This window comes from Apiospora kogelbergensis (genome assembly GCF_038363985.1).
Source record: "Apiospora kogelbergensis strain CBS 113332 chromosome Unknown utg000010l_segment0_segment0, whole genome shotgun sequence".
Lineage (NCBI taxonomy): Eukaryota > Fungi > Ascomycota > Sordariomycetes > Amphisphaeriales > Apiosporaceae > Apiospora > Apiospora kogelbergensis.
Window position 1 is genome coordinate 558,870 of NW_027117427.1, and position 15,917 is coordinate 574,786.

Sequence of the window (15,917 nt, forward strand, 5' to 3'; positions counted from 1 at the left end):
TGATGGTGTACGTGCCTGAGAGAATCTTACTAGCAGATAGATCCCCCAGAGCCGTCTGTACACCATGTAGAGGACAAGGAAGAGTGTCGGAACACCCATCGATATGACACATTGAACTATGATCACTACGACCAAGAACTTTCCACGCCCTAAAGCATCGGACCGCAAGACTGTCGGATACTGTCCTATTATAATGAACGACACGAGCCTGTATAAGCTCACGGCGATGAAAAGCGAAAAAATGGTCGCAGTTATGACAGTCTGCTCGTTGCTTTCCATGTTGCTCGAAGAGGGCTCGATCATCGTGGCTATGTGGGCTTTCCCACAGGGGGTCTGAGTGTCGTTGGCCTAGCAGGACAATGGAATTGAGGGAGCTTCCAACGCAGAACATCCAAAGTTGCTTCGGAGTCAGCTGGTTTATACTAGTCCGGAGGGCCTACGTGAAACAATGATGTCTTCCGGGTGCAGCGCAACACGCCACAGCAAGCTACCGTCTACGCCATGACCATGGTACACATACCCACGCTGCACCAGGGCCATCCTTCGTACTCCGAGCATACACTACGCGTAAGGCTTCGATGTGTCAAGTAAGAGCCACATCATGTTTCGTCTGTTACTTCCAGTATCGAATGCATTGGCCGTGACACCTCGGACCTATAACTCTACGAGACAAGACTCATCGTTAGTAAAACCATAACCTTGGCGCGGGTGAAGACATCTAAGACCGCAGTGGTTCGTCTCGCTCTGACTCTCACAAATGCGCGGCTGTCACGCCCCATTGTAGCAAAGCCAAGTACGAAGAAGCAAGCTCGTATATAACGCCAAGCTCCAACCCCAGAGGTTCCAAGAAATTCGCGAGAATATATAAGCCAGTGATTTCTTCCTGGACAAATCTTGATTCTTTTTTTCTTTCGTTCTTTCATCTTTTTATCCACGGGCACAATAAATTGAACACGAACAGCTTTTCACCTCACAACGCCACTGCGCTGTCAAGGAACTGGTCTATTTTCGTTTTAGCCTAGAAACCAATCATCCGAAATGTCATCCCACAGTGAGTTACTTGCCTGATCATGGGTGTATAGTGGCTGACTTTTTACAAGGCATCTTCGACGTCCTAACAAGGTTCGAAGCACTATTATGCCAGCTTGAGGATGAAGACATACAGCACGAGGACACGGCTATGGAGTTCAGCGATTTGTACCTAATGGCACAGGAGTACTACAGCTCTCTCGATTATCTACACCAGCTGAATTTGATGGATATGTTCGTGAGGAGTTCGTGCTTTATCAATTTTTAGTTACAACGCTACGGACAAGCCGAAGTGACTAATCACCAGAACCAGGGGTTGTCTGCTCGAACATGGCTCTGGACACTGGGTTACGCTCTGGATAGCTAAAGGCGCCACAGCGGGTGGCGGTCCTACTGAACACATCGCCATGCTTCTGGCGCCGGAGCGATCACTTCATCTTGGGAGTCACCATGGTAGCCCACCTAGCACCAATACAAGCGGAAATTGTCATAAGCAGCGGTTGTAATCAGCAGATACATGTTACTGATCCCGCCCAAATAGTCAATGAGGAAGTGAGAAAGGAAGGACGTCAAATAGATGGGGCTTTTGCAGATCAGTTGCTCCACAATCGGGGGATTTCCGCCAAACCGGGTTTGGGTTTCCGACCGTATATCCACATTTGACATGGTCAATGATTTGGACTCCCCCTATTATAACCAGAGCAAAACGAAAGAGGCCCAGGAAGATACTCCGGGCACTGCAAGGATACGAGAAGACACGGAGCCCAGATAATTTGTCTACCCCTGGAGTGGATACCGAGGACGGGCCGAGCTGTCCTCGGAGTCGAGGTGCGCCGCTTCGAATGGAACCAGAATTATCCAGTAACATACAGTGGTGCCTTTTGCTGCTTAAGTTTGAACACTCTCGTGGGCTCTTTCCGGTCCTGGCTTCCATAGTTGCCCGCAGAGTCGGAAGAGCAGCAATGGCGCACTAGCGCGACTAGCGGGCCAGGTCCCCTGGAAAGCAGCGTGGTGACCCCGCGTCATTCGGGTCAACTGCCCAATCTCGAGAACTTCTCTTCTTTAAGAGAAGCTGGGCCAGAAATCTTTTTCGAATCCTTTTCGCTAACATGGCTCCTGGAACCAGACTAGCAAGTGCCCTGGCGAGATCACTTCTACCTAACTCGAGCTCATCATGTTAGCTACATTTCACACCCGCAAGCTAGCACTTGCTATATCTACCGTTCCGCGAGATGCTATTGTAGCTCAATGGACATTCAGAAACACGCCTCAAGAAGGTCCAGAAATTTGACGGAGCCGCTTTGAATCGCTAGATGTCCATGGCCGACGCGCGACCTCGGGCGGTACTGCGACATCTTCAGCGCGCTCGCGTACTGGAACCCGACGCACGAGCGGTGGGACACGGCCGCGAGGCGGGATCGAGCTGCGAGTTGTTTTACATGCACCGTGCGAAAAGTGCGACTGTGAAAGCAGAACTGACGTCGAATGTATGCTACTGTGATTACTGTGGAAGGCACTGGGGAGAATTAGATTAACCCAGAGCCTCTCCGGGATCTCGTATTGTTTGGAGTAGAGATAGGAACACTGAAGGGGGTAGTGTCGGAGTAGCAGCACAGTAGTAGCTCCTTGTCTCGTGGTTTCTGCTCTGATGCAGGTGTGGGAAGTATGCGACGGAATAGGATGGCACATGCGCCTGCTGGTATTGTACATATAGCCTCACATTGTACCGACGAAGGAAGCAGGAGGGCTTTGTCAGTATTACGAACCGCAGACAACTATTATAAAGAGGGAACATAATCAAAGAAACATCTTGGCCATACCGAACAAGCCTTAGCCTATACATCTTTGAGTAATTGATGTTCTTCCCTTTTCTCTTCACCTTCCTCTACCAACCAGCAAACCTCGAAACCCTGTTCTTCGCAACTTCAAGGACGGCCAAGACGATGGGAGACCAGTTGCTTCCCAGCACTGTGCCCGCTGCACAATCCACAGGTCCCGAAAGAAGACGCCAGACGAATCGCGATGCAGCTAGGGCTACTCGTGCACGAAAGGCAGAAGATATTTCACAGATGAAGGCGACAATAGAGGTACTGCGTGATGAGATACGGAAGATGAGAACTGAAATCAACGATCTGACTCTGCTCATCATTAAGACCCCTAATCTGCATTTCGCTGGTTCGGGGTCGATTGATCCTGCTTTACTTGCGCCTGCAGGTTTTCCAAACACGTACAATATGGGCGACCTATCCGACCTCTGTCCGCCATGGCCCCGTACGATGAATTCAGCACTTTTCGGAGATGGCGCGGAGTGTAGTGTACGATGGCCTGAGGAGATCATCAGCGATAGAGCGAACTCTGCGGACAGTAATGCTGTGGCCTCTATGAAACAGTCGGTTGACACGCCATCTTTGCTGCCCGACAGCAGTGTCGAGAGGCTGGCCTAGCCTTGTAGGGGAGATGACAAGCGGTGGAGGTGCGCATGGCAATGCTTCCGTGTTGTAAAGTTGCATGCAACACTGCAGTAGATGGAGATTTCGGCAAGCTGGCACTGAGACATCCTACAGAGTACGGGAAAGAAACCTTACGGCCTTGGCGGTGAAATAGCTGTTAGAATATAGAAATGAAGGTCTACTACCTGTATTGAAGGTTGATTGTTGTGACTGTGACCATTGTATGAAAGCTATTGTTGTTCGGCTCACGTGCCAAAAGAGCATGAATATTGAACGGTGGAAGAAGCGAGTTAAGGGGGTGGCTCCTACGTCAGTCACAGGAGAAAGTGGCTGTGCTACATGGAGCCGGGCTTCTAGTTCAATTGCAGGCAGAGCTCCAAACCGCCTGGACGACAAATCGACTTTTCCCCTGCTTTCGTGTTTACCCATAATCAGTTGATTGACTGCCACTGTCAGAGGGCCGTCACACTCGAAGTCATCCGGAAAGGTCTATCTGAGTCTAATGACCTTGGCGGAGGTCAGACGACAACTGTCTCTGTAGTCAGTCTCTGTAGTCTATAGTCGCTTGGCTTCTCGTTCAATTGTAGGCAGAGAACAAATGCAATGGCTAAGTTCTAAGTATCCGATAACATGAAACTGCCACAAAAAGGACGGTTCTTCCTAACGCGCCGGCACCGCTTGACGACCGATACTATGAGTCGAAGCTCCGACAGCATGGAAGAAGCGAGCACAGCAGTTGCGGGGATAAGCTCTCGATTTAGTCATGGCAGGATGAAGACCTATTCCGACAACTGTACAAGTGCTACTTCTTTAGGCAAACTGGATACCGCTGAGACTCGTCCGTAGGTCCTCCAGCATTCCCACCATCTTCTTCGCCAGGGTGCCCCGCTGCAGCTTGCGTCTGTAGTCATTAGGATAGTCTGGTGCGCGCCTCGCCACATTCTGCACATCCCTTCCTTGGCGGACGATCTGTGACAGCTTTGCACCATTTCCCACCATTATGGGAGGGCATTGTCGTGGTTGTGCCGTCATAATCGGCGCCAAGGGCCTTCTAGCCGGCTCCCGGCTGTCCCAACGTACAGTTCTCTGCAGCGACGCATCCATCGCGCCGTGGTCGGGGTGTCTTGTGGGTGTTGGCCGGGCACCTGCATTCGTCGCGGCGGTCGGCGCGGTGTTCGTAATAAAGCTGGGCTCGGTGCGGGCGGGCTGCCGCTCCACTGTCGGTTGGGAACCTGGAGTGCCTGCTGTATGATGAGCGTCAACAGTCAGTCGACTATGTAGTCAATAGACGAGAATCATGCTTACCTTGCGGCCTTCGCGGCGAAGGCAGCTGCCTCGGACCCTTCTGTCTAATGGGACTCTTGGGAATGACAGTCCCGCCATCCTCGTCGGGGATGACGTCGTAGACAGACAGAGGCTCCGCCGCGGCAGCGGGAACTGCTGTAACATACTCGGGGTCGGTTTCGTACTCGGCATCCGCGCCGCTGCCTATGGCAGCGACGGCATTCGCGTCGTCGCTGGCGTCCGCCTGGGCCTATCCATACGGCATACGTATCCCAGGCTAAACTACTCATCACGCATGCTTAGGAATGGGTCAAATACGTCAGTAGTTCGGCCACGGTAGTTACCCCTACCTTCGGGATACTCCTCCACGGCATATCTACCAAGTCCTTTGACGCAGGCCCAAAAAAGCAAGCCGAGATGATCGCACAATTTAAAGCACTTAACGCAGAGTACACAAAAGACGTCCAAATCGCCTATATGGGATGGTTAACTAGAGAAGGGGCCAAGAAACATATGAGCTCTCTCGTGGTCGAGTTTACCACCCCCGAGCCGGCTAACAGGCTGATCCATTCTCAAGGCCGCTGGTCCAACGAATACCACCCCGCCGAGAGATACGATAAAGGCTGCAGGATGAAGCAATGTCTTCGCTGCCAACAATACGGCCACATCACCACCCAGTGCGCTGCTGCCCACGACACATGTGGCTACTGTGCGGGAATCCATGACTCGAGAAATTGCCACGTCCGCATCTCTCCCGTCAAACAACCACCTAAATGCGCTCTATGCAAGGGAGTGCATACCGCCCACTCCATCCAATGCGAACATCGCCAAAGAGAACACCAGAGAGTCCACGAGGCCCTCCAGAACAGACCCAAATTCTGGCCAACCGCCAGCAAACCGACGCCAAAACCAACACCAACAGCCACTGCCCAGGCACCGACAGCACCAGGACATACGGCATCCGTCCCGGCACTTCCCATGTTCGGACCCAGGCCTCTCACCCAGGCCCCGGTAAGGCAAAACACACCAACCCGGTCCCCGGTACCAGGACCTAGCCGGGAACCGGCAACAGTACCCGCAGCGCCCACAAACCCCCGGACACCCATGACGCCCACTATAATCACAACCACCACTACCTCAGCGTCAGGCACTACCCTCCCCGACACAAGCAATGCCGACTTCAGCTACCAAGGACCAGCCTTCGATAAACGCGCTACCCTGCTGAAGGGCCAGGCGGCTCTCAGAAAGTTCCGATCAACACGAACGGCGAATGCCGCGGCAGTCGCGGGACGCGACGACGAGCTAGCGAACACAGCGCCTACAATAGTCGTGGCCGAGGAACCCCCGGCGAAGAAACAAAAACGGAAGAGGGGTGCGAAGAGCCCGGAAGTCACCGCCGCCACCGCCAACGGACTTACGCCTGGAAAACCCAGCACGCTCCCAGGCGCTTCGAAGCCAGCGCCAATGCTGCGTAGCGAGGCTAGAAATCGCCAACCGCAAAGCCAACCGGTACAAACCTTTGACGACGCCAACGGCGAGGAGCCGATTCAACCAATAGCCGCGAACCCACACTCTAACACACAACCATGAGCGATACACCCCAAATCAAACTCCTACAGTACAATACACGAAAATCCAAGGACAAAGTGATGGCCTCGCTCTTCAGGGACCCGAAGACAACCGAATACCACATCATTGCCATCCAAGAACCTTGGATAAATAAAAACGAATACAACAGCCATAACCCTATGGCCTCCATCTTTACCCTCTGGCTTCCTCCGGCAGGGCTTCTACCACCTGGAGTCGCATTCTACGTGAACAAGAGACTGGACCAATCTTGTATCTCCTTCGCCGGCCACAGCAGCAACGTAGCCAGCCTGGCCATCACCTACGTTTCGACTGCGACTGCGGCACTTACCACCATCCCCGCATCACCCATCACCGACACCAGTATCAACACTATGCATATATACAACGTATATAACAACCCCCCCCGACGAACAGCCGCTCAGCACCCTCCGGGAACTGGCGGTAGTGCTACGGAGGAACAAGACTCAGCACCCTACCCATGAGCACATCATCCTGGGTGACTTCAATATGGAAGGCCGGGAATGGGCGGTAGAAGACCTAGGCGATAGGGGCTCCGCCCGCCAAGGCCTACCCTACTTCAGGGAGTTCCTAGAGAAGGAATCCCTGGAAATCATACTACCACCAGGCACAATCACGAGGGAAGAAAACGCCTCCCAATCCACCATCGACCTGGCCATCTGCGACCGGATAGTGGCCGACAAACTGGTTCATTGCAAGATAGCAGTGGAGCTCAACCACGACTCAGACCACCTACCAATCCGCACCGTACTACAACTACAACCACCACCAGCACCCCCGCGACCACCCAGGAAACTCTTCCGTAACACCCCGGTAAAGGAGTTCCTTACCAAACTAGCGATCAGGCTCCCGAAGATGCCGAGTGGCAGACTCACCAACGACGACGTTCTTAGGACCCTGGGGCAGGTCACCGAGGCCCTATCCGACACCATTGAGGACACCGTGCCCACGGCGGACTCCAAGACCCGATTCACCTCCGGCTTCTCAGCCGAATGCAAGGCCATATGCACCAGGACCAACAAGCTCAGAAGGACATGGCAACGCACTAGGACATCGAAAGACTGGGAGGCCTACAGGAAGTCCCGCAACGAGAAAGGGGCAGTAGTACAGAAGGCCATCAAGGAGTCGTGGCAGATGCACGTGACCAAGGCATGCTCGGAAGGCACAGGCAAAGCCCTTTGGGACCTAGTCAAGGGTACGAAATCCCAAGGACAGGGAGTCGCAAAACAAAACGTGACACCCACCATAGACGGACAAGACACTTTCGACGAGAAGGCAGACGCATTCAAGAAAGGTTTCTTCCCTACGCCATCAGGTATACCACAAGCACCTAGGGACAAGCTATCCTTTAGTACCGAAATTCCCTGCCCGCCGTTCACCAAAGACGAAGTTAAACGATCCCTTACGCGGCCAAGTCACACAAGGCACCCGGACCCTCAGGGATACCTAACTACATCCTCCGCATCTCGGTAGACCTCCTTTTACCGCTCCTACACCCACTATTCAACTACTGCCTCTTCAGAGGTATCTGCCCCTCCAAAGACTCCATCACATTGGTCCTGAAGAAGCCCCAAAAGCCGGACTATAGCCTCTCTAAGGCGTATAGGCCAATAGCCCTGCTGGACACTATCCCGAAAGCCCTGGAATCCGCTGTCGCAGAACGCGTCAGTTACTGGGTGGAAGAATTCCACCTACTACCAGAAGTCCATATAGGAGCTCGGAAAACGAGATCTACGGAACACGCAATCCACATACTGCTAGAAAGGATTTACGAGGCCCACGGCGCCGCGAACTCGGGGGAGTATCTAGTGGCCACGCTACTGATGCTCGACGCCTCGGGGGCCTTCAACAATGTACACCACGATAAGCTGGTCGAATGCTTAGCCCGCAGGGGACTCCCAAGCTTCCTAGTCATGTGGATCAGTACCTGGCTCCGAAATCGCCGAACGAAGCTCAAGCTCCCCGAGGGGGAATCCGACTGGATTGAGCAGAACTTCGGCATCCCACAAGGCTCTTCGCTATCACCCCTGCTCTGGCTGTTTTATAACGCAGATCTCCTGGACGAAATCCTAGCGGGAGAAAACGAAAGCAAGGGGATAGCGGACGACTCTGACAGCTCTGATGGCAGCTACCGCACGAGCGGCACCGAGGGCTCGGACGCCAGGAAAAATGCCGGCGCTAAGGGCCCAAGGGTCACCACCACCGCGTGGGTCGATGACACGGGCATCCTAGTCATCGGCAAATCTGCCGCGGAGAACTGTCGAACGCTGGAGAGAGTCCACGGAAAGGCCGCTCTATGGGCGACGAAATACGGATGCGTATTCGATCCAGACAAGTACGAGGTGATACATTTCCGCACGAAGAAGGAGAGGAAGGCTTCAGGGGCTGCGGCAACGGCTGCAGCAGCCGTCACAGCCGCTGAAGCCACCACAGCTCCGACCGCAGCACTACCGGAAGAGTGCGTGCAGATCCCGGGATTCAAAGCGATCGTACCCGTCGACAAGCTCCGCCATCTGGGGGTCTGGTTCGACCCAGGCCTCCTATGGCACCACCACATAGCACACATCAAAACTAAAGTTCGGACGTCAATCCAGGCTCTCAGATCCCTCACAGGCTCAGTCTGGGGCTGTGGCACACTACAATTGAGACAACTGTACCAGGCAATTATTGTGCCACAGATCACATACTGCAGCACGGTGTGGTTCCAGCCGTACGACGAGAAGGCACAGAAGCAAGGGATTACGAAGAAGCACCTCGAAGCGCTACGAGACATACAGAAGGAGGCTTTACTGGTAGTCACAGGGGGCTTGAAAACCTCCGCTGTCCTGGCGATGGCGACTGAGATGCATGTTTTACCGATCGAACAACAACTACTCCAGGCCAACCACATGGCCTACCTGCGACTCCGTTCTCATCCACTCATGGCGAGCTACGGGAAGTCGATCCACGACACAAGGCGCAAAGCCCGCTGGAAATCTCCCCTCACGCAACTCATTCAATACCACGAGAAATTCCACCAAGGCCTCCCGCCGCTAGAGGTGATTACCCCATTTGTGGTTCCCCCATGGTGGAGGAGGGTCAGCACTGTAATCGGCAAGAGCGAGAAAGAGGGCAAGGCTCACCACGATCACATCGTGAAGACTTTTGGCGCCAAGTCACTAGTGTTCTACACCGATGGCAGCGGATACCACGGGGGGGATCGGGGCGGCGACCTTCCTACCCCAACAGGTCACCTCCAGAGAATTCTCCAGGGCAGCCTACTGTCACACGCATAACCAACAGACACCTCCACCCAACAGGTAAATCCATTCCTGAAGGGTGCGGCGGCTAAGGAAACAAACAGGGGTCCGAAGGACGCCAGATAAGATGTATATAAGTCAGACGAATCACCCCCGAGAAGGAGAGGGAGACGACCAGAGATCAGAGCCCCTAGAAGTGCCATAGTCAATTATTAGCTGAATCAGAACCAAGCCCTTACTATCCTTGTCACAGCTACCTAGGGCCTCTGACCCAGCCTACGGTGTACCTAGCGGAGCTCAAGGGCATACAGATGTCACTCGCGAAGGCCTTACAAATATTACCCAAAACGACCTTACGCCACCAGGACCCTTTTTCCAGGATCGACATCTTCACCGACAACCAGGCCGCCATCCTCTCGTCCGCCTGGCCGGAGCGACAATCGGGCCAATGGCTCCTGCGCCAAATCGCCAAACAGATCACTACGCTACGGCAACGAAAGATAGATCTACATATTCACTGGATCCCGGCGCACACGGGAGTCCCTGGCAACGAAAGGGCTGATGAGCTCGCCAAAGCTGGCGCTGAGGCACCAGACGGACCAGCCAGGAGAACCCGAGCCAAGGAAGTCGAAGCAAGGACAGCCAGAGAGGAGGTAGACAAGAGGACTCGGAGAACCAGGAAACCCCGACAACCCCGGAAATTGCGGGTACCCGATAAGGCACCTATCACGAACCAAAGCCCCCGTACCACGCTGGCCGCTCAGCGCATGCTGGCCAAAAAGACCACCAAAACGCGGTGGGAGTCCGAATGGCTTTTCGCCGATTCCGGGCGCGTCCTACACCGCCACCTACCCAAGCCGGAGAAGAGTACTCTCCTCAGGTACCGAGATCAAAAGAGGGCCGTATCGGCCACCATCTTTCAGATGCGCACGGGCAAGATCGGCTTGAGGGACTACCTTTGGATGATTCAGCGCACCGACTCACCGCTGTGCGACTGCGGCAACGGGGACCGGCAGACCCTACGACACGTACTGCTGGACTGCAAGAAGCACAGGAGGCTCCGCGAGGAGGTCTGGTCTGGCCCCAGGTCGGGCTGGAAGGCCCCTCAGCCCCCGAAAAGCATAAAGGAGATATGGAAGTCCCAACGAGCCAAAACAGCCGCCATATTCATGCTTCATACTGGCCTTCTCGGACGATTCACTCGGGACAAGGTGGAGGACGACCCTCCGAAGGCCCTCCCGAAGGAACCCCCCCAAAGTGCCGGAGGAAACGGCCGGATAGGCCGTCCCTAACTTCCTCGTAGTGAGAAGAAGACCCCGACGAAACATGGACACCACACCACCCAGCAAGGCTGTAAACAAACCAACCTAATAAACCATAAAACAACCAACCACGCCGAGGCCTCTGGTTCGTAAACCGAACCAAGCGTTCAGAATAAAGCAACCAACCGAACCAAAGGTTTAGGTGGTTGCCAACCCGTTGATTAGGTTGGTTAGGTTGGTATACATTCTGAATTTGCCTCGGATCGTGGTCATTCTGGTGATGATTTTTGGTGTTGAAGTTGGCATGTTGGCAGGGGTCGGGGAACCGGCTAACTCACCGAAAGCTAACTATATTCAGTTAGGATCACCTGCAAGCCCCTGAACATCAGTCAGTCACTGAGTTGGCTGGTAATCAATGTTTTGATTTTCATCCAACATTGACTTTCATCCAATGACACCGTTCCTATCACTAATATCATCGATCCTACTACCAGCAATACCATGCCGACTTATAGATTTGCCGATATCGTTAAACCACCGATCATTACCGACGATCAATTGCATACTTTTATCGAAGCGCACGGTAATTGGACCCCTACGTCTCTCGCGAGGCAACGAGGATCCTGGGTCTGGAGGTTTGGTATGGACTTACAACTTCGAGGCAAAAAGTGTTGGATTTGTAAGTTCTGCGCCATTAAACAACCGCCGCAGAATAAACAATTCGTCGACGCTGGCCTTTCGAATGCTATTGGGCATCTGTATACATCTCATCACCTAAAAGCACCAGTTGGCCAGCGGCAATCGAGAGAAGAGATACGAGAGGAGGAGAAAATGAGCCGGCGCCGACGGACCCTACATACCTTCCTCAATTTGAACGACGAGAACGCCGACGACGTCAAGATGATGCATAGAATGCATACCTCTTTCGACCGGAAGCACTTCCAACGACTCCTCATCGAATGGATCGTTGATGAATCCTTACCTTTCCGAATCACCGATTCCAGCAGATTCCACGCGTTATGCAGTTACTTAAACCCCGAAGTTGAAGCTCAGCAAGCCATCATAACACGCACCACCATTCGAACCCGAATCGTCAGCGAGTTCAACCGTCATCAAGCGCATGTAATCGACGTGCTACAACGCGCTCCCGGTCAAATACACTTCGCGTTCGATGGCTGGAGGTCGAAGAACAGAAAGAACGTGTATGGCCTGGCTTGCTTCTTTCGTGACGAGCAGACCAACCAGCCTCGTAAGATCATCCTTGGTATGCCGGAAGTGGCAGGTTGTCATGCTGGTGACACCATCGGCTCGTCCATCGTGAAGCTCATCAACGCGTACAAGATTGGCAACAAGACCGGCTATTTCACGCTTGACAACGCCAGCAACATGGACACCGCGATGGAATTCATCGGAAACGTGTTTGGCTTTGATGGTCGTCGTCGCCGGGGTCGCTGCTTTGGCCACATCCTCAACCTCGCGGCCAAAGCCTTGCTGAACCCATTGCCAAATGAAGGCGACGCCATCGATCAATACCTAGACGACAACGAGCAATTGACGTCAGCACAATATGAACTCTGGAGGAGGCAAGGTCCCGTCGGCAAGCTTCGAATCCTCGTTATCGCCGTTGATCAAAGCGACCGGCTCAATGACATGTTCCTCACTTGCCAGAAGACCGAATACGCCGCTTCTGCTAATCCGGGGGACCGAAAGAGGAAACCTCTCCAGCTCGTGAAAGATAACCAAACGCGGTGGTTGGGCACCTATTATATGATTAAACGTGCTCTCCGATTGCGGCAGTATATGGAACTTACTCGCATCAAATTTCAACAAGCATGGGAGCAAGACAATAGGTCTACTGGAGGGGACGGCATCAGAGCTTCGGCCAAACGACCGCCGTTTCTACAGGAAAACAACTGGTTAACCGAGGCTGATTGGCAGGCGTTGGCCAGAATCGCGTTGATTTTGAAGGACTTTGAAGACTGTCTTAGACAACTCGAAGGCGACGGTCAGGTACGGCAACGCTCTCACGGGTTTGAAGGATCGTATGGTAATATATACGATTACCTCTCTGGGTTTGAATTCATCCTTCAAAAGCTTGAACAATACCGAATCGATGCTGAACATTACCCCGATCCCATCCAATATAAGGTGGGAATCAACGCCGCATGGGCCAAAGTCAACGAATATTACGATGGCCTTGGCGACACGCCGATATATTACGCCGCACACGTCTTTCATCCAGCTAACCGTTGGACTTCTCTCGAATGGTTGTGGGAAAGAGAAAGGCAATGGGTTCGTGACGCAAAGAAGGTAGTCAAGAATAGGGGTAATTGTACACACACACACACAGTTTATTAACGCCCGGGCGGCGGAGCCGAAAGGGCAACTGACGCTAATCTACCGTACATTCATGAATCGCTTCCTTATCACCCGAAGCCCTTGTATGTCCCATTTCCAGTTGGTCACTCCACTTCCGTCAGCACGTTCCTGTTCGGAATCCCGTGTGTTAGTAGTGTTTCCTGGCAGGCCAGCTTGAAGGCCTTTCTTCAAGTGTCCAGCATCCTATCCTCGGCAGCTGAAGCGGCGCCTGCAGTCTGAGGCACGGGTTGTTAGTAGTGGTCGCGTTAGTGAGAAGACTGGTTCCTATCCAGCCGACCTGTCGCCATGGCAAATCGTATCGTCGCTCGTACGGCCTCCATGTCTGGGGCCCAGAATTCATTGTCCGAGGGTGACTTGCCACCCAAGTAAAAGGACAAGTTGCTCCTGTGGGTGTCTGTGCACTGTAGCATCTCTGCTCGGTATACTGTCCATCTGTTGCATCGGAAGAGGAAGTGCTCTACCGTCTCTCTCGCTTGTCCGCAGTCGCACTGGTCGGTCGGTGCCGCTTTGATCTGATATAGGTATTCGTTCAACCTCGCTTTCCCTGTCCGGAGCTGGGCCAGAACGCTGGCTTCTTTCCACGAAAGTCGGTCGTACAGCTGCCTCGTATGTTTTCCTGGAAGAGCTGTGTCGACGCGCTTGGAGTGTTTCCCGACACCTTCCGGCAGCTTGGTTAAAGCACTCCGTTTGGCCCACGCGAGGCTCAGTGTTGTTGACTTCGCCCCCGGCATTTTGGTCCCTGGTTCGGTACCTAGCCTTGTCGTGGTCTTCGCTTCCTTTTTCGCCCGGCCCATAAGCCTGTCTTCCTCAAATGTCGGCAGCCAGGCGATCGTTACGTTATTTCCTTCCCTCCGCAGGCTCGAAATGGCCTGATAGGCTTGACGGATGTGTCGTTGCCCAGACTGTTGGCGTGGTTTCTTTAGCGTGAGGGCCGCTGCCTTGTTCCTCGTCACAAGGAGGATGTTGCGGTACCGTAACTTCGGCAGCGAACGCAGCGTGTCTGCTATAGCGGCTAGCTCTCCCGTGTACGGGTTCTGCTCGGTTCTTGCACCGAGTGTCACGGCGCGGGCCAAGTGCAGGCCGTCCCCTCGAATCGATCTCTGTATTTCGATAGCTGCTCCAAAGCCTACCAGGCCGTTCCTGGCCGAGCTGCTGACCGCAATGCGCACGGCCCAGTCGGTACGCTCGACCTCAGATTCCGCGTCCGACTCGTCTGCGATCGTCCTTGTTCGGCTCTCCCACGGGGCTAGTGCGAATGGTTCGATGGTTTCTAGCTCTTCCATCGGTATGTCTTTCAGCATGTCCGCTACTTGGTAGAATGGCGATCGGTGGTATCTCCGGAACTTCCGTATCCGAGCTGTGCTACTGCGAAGGGGGTTGGTCGTTGGGAGGGGTGTGGATGTCCGTCCACATTCTGATCGCTCTCCGCCAAAACCGGTCTTGGGCTGCGGCAATGTGGGCCTCGGCTTCCGCCACGCTCGTAGCCACGGTCATGAATGTTCCCACAATTGCCTGAGCCCCTATCCTTTGGATGCGGTGGACGGGTTTCGCTGCCCTGTACCTGCACTCATGCATCCAGACGTTTGACGCGTAATCCACCACCGGCGCCACCGTCGCCGTGAAAAGCTGTCGCGCCGTGGCAGGGGAGAGCCCCTTGAGCCGTCTCAGCTCCAGGACGGCCTCCAGCCCTTTGGCCGCGGCTTCGGCAATGTGTTCCTTGTACTTGAGCTTCGTGTCCATGATAACCCCCAGGATCTTGACGTGTTCCTTGGGCCGTACATCCCGTCCTTTGATGGTGAAGGGTGCCGGGTCGGCTTTGTACGGTTGGCGCGCAAAGTGAATGATGGCTGTCTTGTCCGCTTCGAACGTCGCACCGCTCCTTCTTTCCCATGCGAGGGCGTCGTTGATGATGGCTTCTACCCCTTCGCGATTGCTCTGCGCTGTTGGGCCTGTGACCCAAGCTGTAAAGTCGTCTACAAAGGCGATCGCGCCCCCGTAGCAGTCGATCCGCCGCTGTACCAGATCTGCATTAAAAAAGAGGAACAGAATCGGAGAAAGAGGAGACCCTTGTGGCAAGCCCGCCTGTGGTAGGTTACGACTTTCGGACGTGTGTCCGTTCACCAGAATCGTCGCCGTACGACCTGAGCAGAAAGCGCGGATCCAACGGAGCAACTGATCTGGTATTCCTCGAGCCTTCATCCTTTGGAGAAGCCTGACGTCGAATACCCCATTGTACGCCCCTTTGACATCGAAGCTTACCAGGCTGAGAACCTTGTGACCTCGCCAAGCAGCGTAGACTTGTTCTTGCAGGAGCATAAGCGCTTGTTCTGCTGACCTTCGTTTCCGGGCGCCGAAGTGGTTGGTTGGAAGGAGCCCGAACGTCTCGACTAGATAAGAGATCCTTTCCGCAATGACGGACTCCATCACCTTTCCGAGTGTGGACAGTAGCGAGATCGGCCGCCAGGCTTTCGCTATAGTATAGTCTTCTTTACCCGGCTTTTTGAGCGGTATGATCTTCGCATGGCGCCATTGGGTTGGTAGCTTTCCTTCCTCCAACGACGTACGGAACAGCGTGAGAACCCGTTGCTTGACCACCGACCACACCTCCTTCCAGACAGCTACCGGCAGGCCGTCCTCCCCGGGTGCTTTCCAGGACTTGGCTGCGA

The 15,917-nt window shown here is 54.0% G+C and overlaps 3 protein-coding genes across 3 annotated transcripts; all 3 read left to right on the top strand.

Annotated features, from left to right (window-relative positions):
• Positions 1 to 5,276: 5,276 nt before the first annotated feature.
• On the top strand, positions 5,277 to 6,353 carry PG998_014298 (uncharacterized protein; the record flags this gene model as incomplete). Its single annotated transcript, XM_066881114.1, has 1 exon — positions 5,277 to 6,353. One exon carries the CDS (start codon positions 5,277 to 5,279, stop codon positions 6,351 to 6,353), a length of 1,077 nt encoding a protein of 358 aa, XP_066723966.1.
• Positions 6,354 to 6,412: 59 nt separating this feature from the next.
• Positions 6,413 to 10,902, top strand: PG998_014299 (zinc knuckle; the record flags this gene model as incomplete). The annotated part of the gene is made up of 4 exons (XM_066881115.1): positions 6,413 to 6,739; positions 6,768 to 7,840; positions 7,894 to 9,525; positions 9,990 to 10,902. 4 exons carry the CDS (start codon positions 6,413 to 6,415, stop codon positions 10,900 to 10,902), a joined length of 3,945 nt encoding a protein of 1,314 aa, XP_066723967.1.
• Positions 10,903 to 11,703: 801 nt separating this feature from the next.
• On the top strand, positions 11,704 to 12,793 carry PG998_014300 (uncharacterized protein; the record flags this gene model as incomplete). The annotated part of the gene is made up of 2 exons (XM_066881116.1): positions 11,704 to 12,722; positions 12,778 to 12,793. The coding sequence occupies 2 exons, from the start codon at positions 11,704 to 11,706 to the stop codon at positions 12,791 to 12,793; spliced, it is 1,035 nt and encodes a 344-aa protein (XP_066723968.1).
• Between the last annotated feature and the right edge of the window lie 3,124 nt (positions 12,794 to 15,917).